Genomic DNA, 13,531 nt, shown 5'->3' with positions numbered 1-13,531 from the left:
TAGCTTTTGAATATGCTTGGGAATATACTGAATTCGTGGCATATTTATAGAAATATTCTCAATTTTCTTTCTCATTTTTATCTTATATTAAATCAAAATTTATTTTTTCCTCCTGATCATTTCATGTATTACATGTGTCGCTAATAAAAATATATATAAAAAAACATATGTTTGAGAATTAATCAACTGATCATTAGGTTTTCATTCGAAAAAGGCAAGATCGTACAGATCATTAATAACCCAGATAAAGGTTCTTACCTTTATCAAAACTTCCCCTGCATTTCTCCTATGTATTATTTAAACAGCATTCTAAAAATCTAGAAGTCTAAATATAGTCGTGAATCTTCCTTGATTCTTTACTTTGTAATACAAAATTGAGAAACAGAGAAAATCCGAAAAGTTTAGTAGTTGGAACGGTGAGTAGCAACGGCGACAGTAATTTTTTAAATTCGGGGCTATTAAATAAATATATAATTATTTAAAAAATTAATTATTAATTAATATATATAAATTTTTAAAGTTAATAGTAAAGTTTTAATTTAAATATATTATTTAAAATATTAAAAAATTAAATTTAAAAATACATTAAATTAAAATAAAAAGTAAAAATAAATTCACTATTGAAATTACATTTATCGATATTTTATAAAATATAATTTATTTATAATTAAATCTGAATTAATATTATAATAACCTCTCAATCAGGATAAAATAACAATCAACAAAAGTAATTAAATTTTCTTTCTCTCTCAATTCCTCCTTCCTTTACTTGATTCTTTTTATATTATGTTTTATAAATTATAATCGATAAGTTTACAAGGTTATTCTCTTTTTTTTTTCTCTTGGATTTTTTTATGTTTTCCCTTATCTTTCTCTCTTTCTCTCCTGTTTTTTTTTTTTTTCTATTCTGCTTCTTTCTAGTCAACAACATATAAAAAAAAGGAAAAAGTGATTTGTTTTATTTTTTAATGGCAAATAATCATTTTATTCTTAATGAGTTATTTTGCTTTTATTTGATAGTTTTTTTTATTAGTACTACCAAGTTATGTTTATCCTAAAATTTTAAACAGATTTTATTTAATATATTTTAAGATCCTCTATAAAATTTCTCTTAATCTGTTTGAATTGAAAATTACATATAATAATATAAAACTAGTTAAATTGTGATTTTTCATCAAATTTTTTGAATTTCTTCAAAAATTCTAAAATTTTAACCCAAGTTAAAGTATTATATTGCAAGGCTTTATACAAATTTTTAAATTTTTTTAATAACTCAATTAAAAATTATGAATTTTTTATATAAAACTAATTAAAAAATATTAATAAAATTTTAACTTGGGCTACAGCCCACCCTATCCCTTGGCATTCCTCCGCCCATGGTGAAGAGTTTCGTCTTTAACTTTCTGCAAAAATTATGCTGGTTCCATTTCCGGCTTAATAACTCAAAAACATTTGGCCAGATAAATGTCAGCAGCAAGAATAAAATCTGGAGGACCACTAGTTGTGGACTTATTCTTAACCTTTTTTTTTCTTTTTTCACGACTTCTTATTCTTGACTGCTGTTGAGGGCAATGGATCTGCCTAGAATATGCTATTTGCATGAAAAACAACAGACGTTTCTCATCTTCTATTTATATACACAGGCATCCCTGAGACTGTTCATCAAGGAAGTGGGTAATGGTGAGTGATCAAGTGTATGGATGCAATAATTACAGGGCAATTACTCCTTTGGCAGCTGGCCACTCAACTGCGGTGGTCAAATTCACCATTGCAAACAAGTAAGCTCGCTGCCAAAGGAGATTTGCCCCGCAATTCATCCATGTTTTATACAATCTTGGGTCCCCTGCAGGTACAAATCTAGCCAATCTGGTACCACAGCCCTGCATTGTGCCCATGCATATCAAAAAACGCATACACACTAAACATGTTCGTGCATGTTCATACTCCATATCTATTGATTTAGTCATCTCAAGGACGCCGTGATGTTGATAGAGACAAACATGGAATATTATTTTGTTTAAAAATATGTTGTGAGATTCTTTTGTTTAAGTTAAATGAAAAAGAAAGAAGAAAAGCTTTTTTCTTTATATTTAATCTCAAGAAGCATTCCTAATTTGTGTAATCTCTCAGAACTTCTTCTGTTTTTTTTAACAAAAAGCAAGATTCATTGCATAACTTTTTTCTATTTCTCTTGTGAAAAAACTATAACTAACACCTTCTTCAGGATTTGTCAATTAAAAAATGACTTCGAATGGTTCAAAAATATTTTTGAATGTTTTCTAATAAAAGAGTTTCATTGTTTATTCCTTATTAAATTCTAGGTTTGCTTAATTAAATTTCATAGTTATATTCTAGTTTTATTTTAATCTATAAGACTTTTTTTCTATATCTTGACCCTAAAAAAATTATTTATTTAATCTAAAAGAAAATTCAAATAAGACTAATTGAGAAAGAGATGAAAGTGACAAGTTTTTATGAGATTTTATTCTTGAAAGAGAAGCATTAACGTTAATAAAATATCAAAGTAAATTTTGCTGAATTGGCATTACCAGAAAAACAAAATCATTTATTTAATATAAAAGACATTACTAAAAAATTAACAAATACAAATAAAAATATCAACGAATTTTTTCCATCAGTATATTGTGGTGACATTTACAGACTGAATTTTTTCATCGCTAAATTCATCGGTAACCATCATGACATTGTTGATGGAACTAATTAGACACATGTATACCAATGAGCTCTTTTTGTCGGTATATTCCAGAGGCAGATGGAGTTGTTCTCCTTCGTATATTGGTGATGGCATTTAAAGTTTGTAATATCTTCAATGGAATCACCTACGGAATGCAAATTTCAATGCGTGACACTTCATGATTTTATTAACTGAGGTGCACGTTTTCATAGGTTTTCTAAAGGAATTATCGATGGAATGTGAATTTCAATGCACAAGTAATTAATGTATTTTTTATTGTTTACTATAATACCGATGGAATTACATACGGAACTAAAAACTCTAAGGGTGTTTTGTGAAATTTTTAGTGCAAATAAAAAATCTCAAAGAGACTTTACTGACGGAATCATGAACAAAATATTTTAAAATAATAATATTTAATAGTTAATTGGTAATTCTATCTGTAAAATCTAATATAAAAGCTTCATGGGTACAACACACCTTATTTTTTTCTCGGGGCCTAAAACAATGTAGTTTTCTCTCCTATTCTCTCCTCACTAATTTTCTATTCTATTATGTCTTTCAAACATCATGGCTAAAAATCAAGCTTTATTTCTCTCAACACAATCAACAAGTAAATGTGGGAAATTTTTTTGAAGTATTTCCTTCTTATTTTTTTTGAGGTTTTTTAACAATATATATATATATATATCACACCTAGCTCAACTATGAAATTAATCATGCAATTAATTTAAGAATTTTTCATTTCTTATTCATTATTTTTTTGCATTATGTTTTTCTTTTTTGTCTTTGTTATTATTCAATTATTTGTTCTTTATGATTTTATGAAGTACTATTTATATTAAATTTTAGTGTTATTTCAATAATTTTTCATTATTTTGTTGAATTTTAGGTATTATTTTCAAATTTGTTATTCAATTTCAATTAAATGTATAGGATTAAATTTAATTATTATTTTGCATTATATTCCATATAGAAAAAAAAATTGTGAATTTAGGATCACAAATAGCACTTAGAATAATTGTGTTCAATTGTAGTTGTTATTGAAATAATTTTTTTATTATTTTGTTGAATTTTAGTTATTTTGTTTGTTTAATTTTGTTGTTAATATTTAATTAAATGTGTAGGATTAGTTTTAATTAGTATATTGCATGTATTCCATTTAAAATAAATTCTTGTTAATTTATGATTAAAAATATTATCACATAAAAGATAAGAATTTTCTATGAAATTGAATTATTCAAAAATGTTTGCAGAAATAGAATAAAATCAACTGGTTTAAAGCAGATATATTGTCTATTTGCATAATTAAAAATTTTGGGTAAGTTCCTATATAAGGTAGGTGCTGCCAAATTTTTATAAAAAATCAAAATTGTTTAGTTTTTCTATAAATATGTCTAGATATAGGATCATTGCTAGTTTTTCTAGTAGCAATAATGACAACCATGAGCCATTAGATACTGACCAATAAGAGGCACCTAAAGCACATGCATTGACTCACGACACTACCTCTTTAAGTGGAATGTTACAACGTAAAAGAGAAATCCCTTCACAGCAGGATCCATTTATCTGTAAATATGAGGCACAGTGAAAGGATAACCTTTCGATATAAGTTTATTTTGTTTTGAGTTGGTTTATGTTTAACAATGTATGAACAAATAATATTTTACTAAATTTATTAAATTTCAAGTACACAAACATTAAGGTTGCCCGAATAATAACATCGGCATTTAAATTGTTGATAGAAATTTCACTATTTCAACTGAGCCAGGTTTCTAAACATCTTAAATGGAATACACAGGTTGATGCATGGTTTTCAAGATTTAAGACTAGTAGTAATTCAAGTTTTACTATATATTATGTTAATTTGTTTATAAAAGTACTAAAATTCTTCTTTTTTTTATAAAATTTTATTGTAAAGCTAAATTTGAGTAGGATAGAGCAAATAATATTATTGCGAATAAAGTCTGAGAGAATCGCATTGTAATCAGATAACATTGAAATCAAGATAATTTTTATATTCCAAATATTAAAATTTTATTTGTTATTTACTCATAGATAATTGGTTTGTACTATATAGGTTGCATAATTTTTTGTATGAGGCATAAAAGAAATCTAAAAAATATGCCAAAGAAAGTGCTCTCAAGCTGGAAGGATTTTAGGCCGTCATACATCCTGAAGACTGTATGGGCGGAATACATTCAGGATGTGATGTCCAAGTGTTTCACACGACGATTACAGTCTGATGTAGGAGACTAAAACTAGCAAATCCAAGATTCTATTACCACGCACATTGGCAGCTCCATTTCATTTATTCCGCATGCGAAATGGATGATAAAAATTATTTTAAATACATCTATTTTTTAATTTGTTGTTATTTATAAATATATTTAATTGATAATATTTTTATCTTACAAGTTACAGTTCTTAGATGTGAGCCAAGCCTAATAGAGCTTTTTATGAAAATGCATATGCGAAGTGATGACTACCAAAAAAAGGATGCAGTAGTTTATCGATAGCCGAGTTCAGCACTTTTTGGTACGTTGGTTTTCAACCATTTTTTTCTTATGTTATTATTTATGTACTAGAATTTGATGATTTTATTTTTTATTTCCATAAGACATATAACAGCTGGTTGAGGAAGAGACATAGGGTGATCCTTCAATCCACCTAGATCTCAATCTAGATTTGTGGTTTAAGGTAAGATCGTCTGGTGGCCTAAAAGAAATCGAGTGTACGAACTCTCTAACACTACAGTCAAGAACTTATGGACAGCCTATGGTGTTTTAACCGTTAGGTGCTCGTAATCAATCCTGAGCACTCAGTCTTCGGAGTTTGTGGCTTTGTTAGATCAAAGAGTGAAAAAACATACCACTCATCTCAATGAAAACTATGAACTATTCTCTGCAAATTATGAAAAAGTCTATCAAATGGTCATGGATATGAGATCACAGATGAGTGATACATGTGTATTGATGTAACCATATTATTTGATAATTTTACCTATATTTACCTAGTGTTTTGCCTATGTTTTATATATAAAATGCCTTGATATTCTGTGTTTTATGTTTTGAAGGTACTTTTGGATAAAAGATGCAAAAAGAAGTAAATTTAAGGTAATTGGTAGCTTTGACCTCTAATAAATGTTTTAGGTAAAACATGAGTTCTAAAAATTGAAATAAAGTGATCCAGTGGTATTGAAAAGCTAACATCTATACCTTTCTGGACATCTAAGGAAAGAAAATAAAGTAAAGAAGAACATGAAAATCACATCCTTCAAAGTCAAATCTCGCAATCTGTTAGTGTTGATCTTGGACCATTCTAACTTGAATATCTTGCTTTATATAAGTTCAATTGATGCAACCTCAATTGTTTTGGATTCCTGATTAAAATACATATCAACGCTTCAAATGTTAGCCATAAAGAATGTCATATGATGGAGATATGAGTTTTCAAATATGATAACTGAATTTTACCAGCAAATAGGTTTCGTGAAGAAATGAGTCAAATTATATTTTGAAGCATCTAAATCGATATCCAAGTTTCTATTTCAGTAATTTAGCTCCTCTAAATCAAAACTTGAATATTTCATACAATGTTATTTCTTGTTTTTAGAAAAATAGTTATTGAAGTTCTTAAATGTAAATTGTCGATTTAAGAAGGGACTATTTTGTAAAATAAAGACTAGGGTTTCTTAACATATAAAAAGAAAGAGAGAAGGGAAAGACCAAAGAGAGGAGGAGGCAGCCAGAAGTAAAGAAACAAAAATTGTCGATTTAAGGAGGGACTATTTTGTAAAATAGAGACTAAGGTTTCTTAACATATAAAAAGAAAGAGAGAAGGGAAAGACCAAAGAGAGGAGGAGGCAGCCAGAAGTAAAGAAACAAAAATTAATTCTCTTACAACCCTAAAATCATACATTCTTCTAACTTGAGGAGTAGCTATTCAATAGATATGCAAGACTAGGCTCATTTTCTTGGTTGTAAGGACACAAAAACCTTCGGATTACAAGAACCGCGAGATTTATTCTTCTATTTATTTTTAGTTTATATTATGAATGAATATGATTGTTTTCATATACATATTTTCTATGAGTGTTCATCATAACTGCTAGAGCAATCTCTAAGTTGTTATTGTGACAATCTATTACTAAGTTTAATATCAAAATCAAAGTTGTGGTATATAAAATTCCTAAGTAACTAAGATTAATAATTATGGTGGATCTACATTATTAACATTAGGGAGAACATTCTAACAAAGCAACATAAGTTGCAGACAACTTGGTTGTTAAGATTAATGAATTTTTATCTAGTTCTTTATGTTGCCATTGAATTAAATCATTAGTGTGGACACTGTGATTGTTTGTTGGTTATGATTAGTTTTACAGAGGATTTGTTAACTAATCAACATTAAGAAAAGATAAAATTTAGAATATAAACTAGAGTTTCGTTTCAATGATCGATTATGATTTCCGTAGGTGGATATATGCTTGTGACCAAGATTTATTTTTTTGATAAATTTTGATTTCAATTGATTTTGTTTGCTAGTTTAATTTCTATTATAATTTAGATCATCACAAATCAAACCTCCCCAATTGCATAACATACAACATAAAAAATCTAATCTAAAACATCATTATGGGATCAACCCCTTACTTGCTCTATATTCTCTTATATGTTTTAAGTTAGGGTAATTAATTTATGCGACAGTGACATTACAACATGTACCCCTTTATTGGCTCTACAGTCCTAAGAATGACTAACATCCTCCTCCTCTAGTGTCACCTCTATTTTAGTTTCATTATATTTGAATGTATAAATGTGTAATAATATTTTATTTTTATATTAAGATAATTTATTTTTGTAATAAAATATTTTTAAATTATTACTTATAGGGTTACCAAAAAAATAATTTAATCAATATATTCTAGAGAGTTGGAAAAGATTTATAACAAACACCCTTGCAACTATTAAATCACCGATAAAATAAGTCTGTTAATATATTCTAAAAAGTTGGAAAAGAATTGCTGCAAATATCACTACAAATCACTGACGGAGTTACTTACAGTTATCCTGTTAGTGATAACTTAAATATTATCAAGGGAATTATCAATGAATTGAAACGTGTAATTTTTTTTTGGCATGCATAGCCTGTTTATAAAGCTATTGATAAATTTATTCACGACTGACTTACTAACATACCAAAAATTACCATAAGTAAATTTTATTAAATTTGAAATATAAAAGGAATTACATTTAGTTAAGGAGGATAAATTCTCCTAACAAAATCTCGCTCTTTCATTTAATTTAAATAGTTAAAATTAAACTAACTCCATACATATTCTTAGCACTTATATAAGTTTAAAGTTCAAAGAATTTTTATTTAAAAAAGTGTGTTAGATAATAATATAAAATTATATTTTAAGACATCACGCCTAACCATTTAAACTATTAAATTATTTTTTTTATATGTATATTATAAGCATAATAAATTAGTCAATGCATAAAAAAGGGTTTCAGAACAATAACATTTATAAATGAATGTAATATTTATTTTATTTATGTTAAATTAATTGATATAATATTTAATTAATAAATTTAGAGTAAGAATAAAATAAATAGAATAAAAATGCTTTGAGGGGGTGAAATTAAAGGAAAAATTGATTACTTGAATAAAGAAAATTCAAAGAAAAAAAAAACATTCTTGAAATCTACAATAATGGACCTCGCAGTGCACAAAATGCATTATACAATGACACGCCTGTTATGTTTCTGTGAATTAACTTGTACTCTGCGACAGTTCCATATCGAAGGCCAAACACCCAAGTCTCGTTATTGTGTTTTTGTTTATTCCACCAATCAATTTCCTATCCTTTTACAGTGGTCAGTGGACTCTAATCGAGTGGCTCCACGCCTATTTAAGTGCTTTTTAAGAAAAGAAAAGAAAAGAAAAGAAAAGAAAAAGAAAAACAGAGCACAGCTTTTACTTGTGTGGTTCCGCGCCTATTTAGTGTAGGGTTGGTAATGTAATTATAGATATTTTTTATATTAAAATATATATTAATAATATTTTTTTTATTTTTAAAAAATTATTTTTAATATTAGTTTATTAAAACAATTCAAAAAACATATTAAATTTTAATAAAAACTTTAATTTTTTAAAAACATGATATGGATCGCATACATTTTCAAACAGATGCTTAATTGAACTATAGTTAAAGGCTCTAGCAATGTAGCTCATGGACAGGTCTGAAAAGAACATAAGGAATAAGCATGCTTAGTATTTAAATACTAGATTATTTGCTAGGGTCTTAAACGGTAGTAAATAAATAATATCTAAATATATTCGTAATTAGCTTAAGAATTTAATTATCTAAACAAAACTCCTCCAACACCAATCTATTTTTTGTAGCAACTTGGAAACCCAAAAACATCTTTATTTGGCTATTTTCGTCATTGAAATCGACAAACTAGCCTCTTTCTATTTTCTCAATTGATTTTCAATGATTCTCTTGTCTCTCAAACATAAGGACTGGAAAATAAAAAAGTTTTCGATTAAAAAACTTAATTGCAAAACTATAGGGGTCAAAAGGGAAAAATCCCAAGGCAAAAAACCCCCTAAAACGCTGTCAACACAACGCTTGAGGAAAACAGCCTACCATTTCTTTTCTTTTCGTTTTTTATTTTATTTTGATCTTCTAATTTTTAATTTGTTACAAACAATAAAATCAATATTTTTTTATTAAATTAAGTATCAATCAATGCTATAATATTTTTTGAGATTGCAATAATTTTTTATTTTAAAATCAACATAATTTTCAATAAATATAATATTAAAAGGTAAAATAAAAAATTAAATGCTAAAAAAATTATAAGACCAAAAAACATAAATTATTATAAAAAAACGGTGATCAAATATATCAAATATAGAGTGTGAACTGCTAAAATGTGTTGAGAGATAATGTTAAAAAATAAAAAGATCAAAAGATCAAAAAACACAAATTCAATAAATACAATATTAAAAAAATAACAAATCGTAATTGAATTTTTGACTGAGATAGATTTCTTTTTTTTGAATTTTTCTTTAATTTGATTTAATTATAGTTTAAAATAAATCAGATTCCATATCAACCTGCCGGCCAAACAGTTTTCAAAACTTTGCATTGGAGTGTGGAATCAAACAGTCTAAAATGTGAAACTCAGCACTGCTGGTGATGGGATGGGAGTCGCCTCTGGGCCTCGTGTACGTGCCCCGAGTCGCACGTGGCAACTCAGATTCTTCAGTTCAAGGTATCGTCCACAGTTGACTCTCAAAAACCACCCCTTCAGAGAATTCGAATATTCGTTAGCCAAGTTCCATTTAATCACAAGAATGCCCCTGAGAATCATCAAAAAAAAAAAAGAAGAAGTAAAACGATGTGTTGTAATGATACGCACAGAATCAAACAAGACCCATCTTTGATCTTGAATGGGTGAGTACGTATCCTGGACACGTATTTGACTTCTTGTTTATTGCCTTAATTAATCATTTCTTCCTCTCCCTTCACAATACTTTATTGATTAAAGACTTGAAATTAACCAGCATATTTAGCATATGCTACTTAATTAATAATAATAACAATAATAATACCTTTTAGAAGAACAATTATTCTGAGTTATATTCATTTAAGTTTCATGATAAACATTTTTTTGCTGAATAAAAATACAATAATGTGTCTGTAGAAAGTACTGAATCCTTTGTCGCGTCACAATTATTCGGAGTGTAATTTTACTATCATGTCCATTGCTGAATGATGGAGATGTGACACATTTCAAACATAATGTTGCCATCATCGTCAATATGAGATAGAGGTGGCTATGAGTTAAATTTGTTTATTATTTGTGTTAATATAATTATTTCTTAAGAACTTTTAAACCAAACCCAGTTGAATAATTATTGAGTGATGTTGGTTAGTTTAATTGTTTTAGTTTGACTATTTCTTACGACACTTTGATTTAATTTATTCATAACGTATAATGAATCTTTAGTTTATAACGTGTTTTTTTTATTTGGTGTTTTTGATTTTGATTATAGAATAAATTAGTTTTTTTTAAAAAAAATTATCTGAAATTACATGAGAAAATTCAAAAATAGTTTCTAGATTTATTTTTATAAGTATTTTAAATGATTTGACTTATTTATGTACCCAATTATCAACCACAACTGATTTCAATAATCCAGTATTACTAGGGCTTGGCCTAGCGGTGGAAGGGGCTTGTCTCCTTCCACTGCACCTGGGTTCGAGCCCTAGCGTGCACGCCTGTCACCCCCGCGGTGCCTTACATGTTTACTGGGTTTACAATGTATTCAGTGGGCCGTGAGAATTAGTCGTGGTGTGCGCAAGCTGGCCCGAACACCCCACATAAATAAAAAAAATAATAATAATAATCTAGTATCCTCTAGACAATCAATTTCATGTCGCACCACACTCAATAATTTCCTTTTGCTTTGTGTTGAAGCAAAGTCATATCCCAAACACGTCTCAACTACCTTTTCTTTCCGAGAAAAGCAACTCACTCGGAAAGAAAAAAAAAAGAAAAAACAAAAAAGAATAAAACAAATGAGTTTTATAATAAGATCCCTGGTGGAAAACGTGTAGTTATTCTATTTATTATTTTAGTTTTAATTTTCGGGTAAAACATTTGAAAAACACGAGGGCAATTTATTAGTGACAAAGGGAGTCTGTGTATATATGTAGACCCAGTAAACAGAAGAACATCCCATATACAAATTCTAGATTTTTGATTTCTTGTTCTCTTCTATAGCCGCCATTAATGGACGCAACAGAGGTTATTGAGCTCTTTGATTCATGCTGGTTTGAGATGGAAATATTCAAGAAACAACCAAGTTCAGCTAAATCGTCCAGTGTAGAAACAAACCCACATCAAGAAAATCAAGAAAAGGCTCCAAAACCAGAGATCTCGAGAGTGCCAACAATCATCAAAAGGTCTATGAGTGAAGATCTGTGCTCCAAAACAAGCTTCGCTTCTGGCTTTTCTTTCTCTCCAGATTCAGTTCTCCGCTCACCAAAGCTCCACACCATCCTCTCAGGAAAAGAAGTCACAGAGGAAGAATACTCAACACCAACAGAGAGAGTATATATACTGGAGTCGCCTAAAAAGAAAGTTTCGAGGGGGAGAAAGGCAAAGAAAGTGACAAGCAAGAGCTTGTCAGAACTGGAATATGAAGAGTTAAAAGGATTTATGGATTTGGGGTTTGTCTTCTCAGAAGAAGATAAAGATTCAAACTTGGCTTCAATAATTCCAGGATTGCATAGACTTGGTAAAAAAGATGAGGAAGAAGCCATTCTTGATGAGCCTACAGTATGTAGGCCTTATTTATCTGAAGCATGGGAAGTTCTGGAAAAGAAGAGGAAAGAGGAACCATTGATGAATTGGAGAGTTCCTGCTTTGGGCAACGAGATTGACATGAAAGATAATCTTAGATGGTGGGCTCACACCGTCGCTTCAACTGTTAGATAATGGAAATCTCAGATAAATGTTTCACGGTTTTGTTTTCAATATCATTTTTGTGTTTTGTAAAATGTTGAATTTTTATTAATTTTGGCTACAATTATCATCATTTGTTTGCAATTGTAAACAAAGGTGAAATCTTCTTTAACTTGGAAAATAATTTCTTTGCAAATCTGATTTCATCCTCGGTTATGGTTTTCTCTCGAGACAAGCAATCGGAGGTGATTATGGTTAGGAAAGATCATAGAAATCATCCATGACTGGAGGTTAGCGGGTGTCGAATTTTGAGATAAGATGCCCGACTTGACATTTCTTGCCCACCAGAATTCAACACACTGCAAAGGACCTCACGTAAGTTGCTGACAAAATTTCATCGATTTTTTTTTTTAAAATCCATTTTGGCATGTACTGCCATATAACTCCTAAATAAATCTTAAATAATGAAATTACACCGATTCAAATTGCCAATATATGACCACATGAGAAGCCCGTGATCACTAAATTTTGATCTAATGAAAAGTAGAGAGGATCTTGCAACTAAAATAATTTGTCCTTCGTCAAAAATTTATCTTATATCCCAATTTTTGTCACCAAATTAATCTTAATAAAGTGAAAGAAACCTAAATAAAAAAATTATCATTATCATTAATATGTTGTAATATGATTGTTTTTCGTATAAACTAAATTGACTGTCAGTGCTTTGTTGCGAGCAATTTTAGGCTATGTGTAGATCATATGCACACCAATAGTTTTTTCTAAAAGAAATGTCATGCTCAATTAAAAGAATAGTAAGAAATAGAATTCCAAGCCTACCTCATTTTATTAACATTTTAAGAAACATAAATATTATCATTGATAAATTAACAGACAAACCATGCAAAATCATTATTATGGCATATCAATTTCCCATCAATTTCCCATTTTGTCTTGCTTGCCTAAGTGTGGGTTCTTTAATTCCTTTTTTTTTCCTTCCTTGGCTGTCATTTTTTTGTGCATGTTTAGTTGGGCTTTGGATTGTTGTTGAAGTAATAGTTAGCTATCAATTTTGGATTCTTGACATATTTGTTCATTTCTAGCTTAATTGCTATGTTAAGGACAATTTACAACATTGTTTTAGAATGATTTTACTGTTAGGTTGGTTGTCATTTCATGTAAGGTACCAACTATTGACCATTGACTACTGGTAGTCACCATTGTTGAATGAGTTAGAGTTGGTGGCCACCAATATTGACAACAAAGCAAGAAGAGCCTCCACCATTGTTGAATGAGATAGAGTTGGTGGCCGCCATTGTTGAATGAGCTAGAGTTGGTAGCCATCAATGTT

At 29.0% G+C, this 13,531-nt stretch overlaps 1 protein-coding gene across 1 annotated transcript; it reads left to right on the top strand.

The window, feature by feature from the left end:
* Positions 1 to 11,233: 11,233 nt before the first annotated feature.
* LOC105107522 (uncharacterized) lies at positions 11,234 to 12,379 on the top strand. The gene has a single exon (XM_011001475.1). The coding sequence runs from the start codon at positions 11,509 to 11,511 to the stop codon at positions 12,214 to 12,216; it is 708 nt and encodes a 235-aa protein (XP_010999777.1). The 5' UTR covers positions 11,234 to 11,508; the 3' UTR covers positions 12,217 to 12,379.
* The last annotated feature ends 1,152 nt before the right edge of the window (positions 12,380 to 13,531 follow it).

Source organism: Populus euphratica, unplaced genomic scaffold (assembly GCF_000495115.2).
Source record: "Populus euphratica unplaced genomic scaffold, PopEup_1.0 scaffold162.1, whole genome shotgun sequence".
Lineage (NCBI taxonomy): Eukaryota > Viridiplantae > Streptophyta > Magnoliopsida > Malpighiales > Salicaceae > Populus > Populus euphratica.
Note: the sequence above shows the minus strand (reverse complement) of the source record. Positions and strands in the feature narration are given on the sequence as shown.

What these genes read in the sequence shown, in the direction of transcription:
- LOC105107522 (XM_011001475.1), top strand. Translation starts at nt 11,509, where the DNA reads ATGGACGCAACAGAGGTTATTGAGCTCTTTGATTCATGCTGGTTTGAG.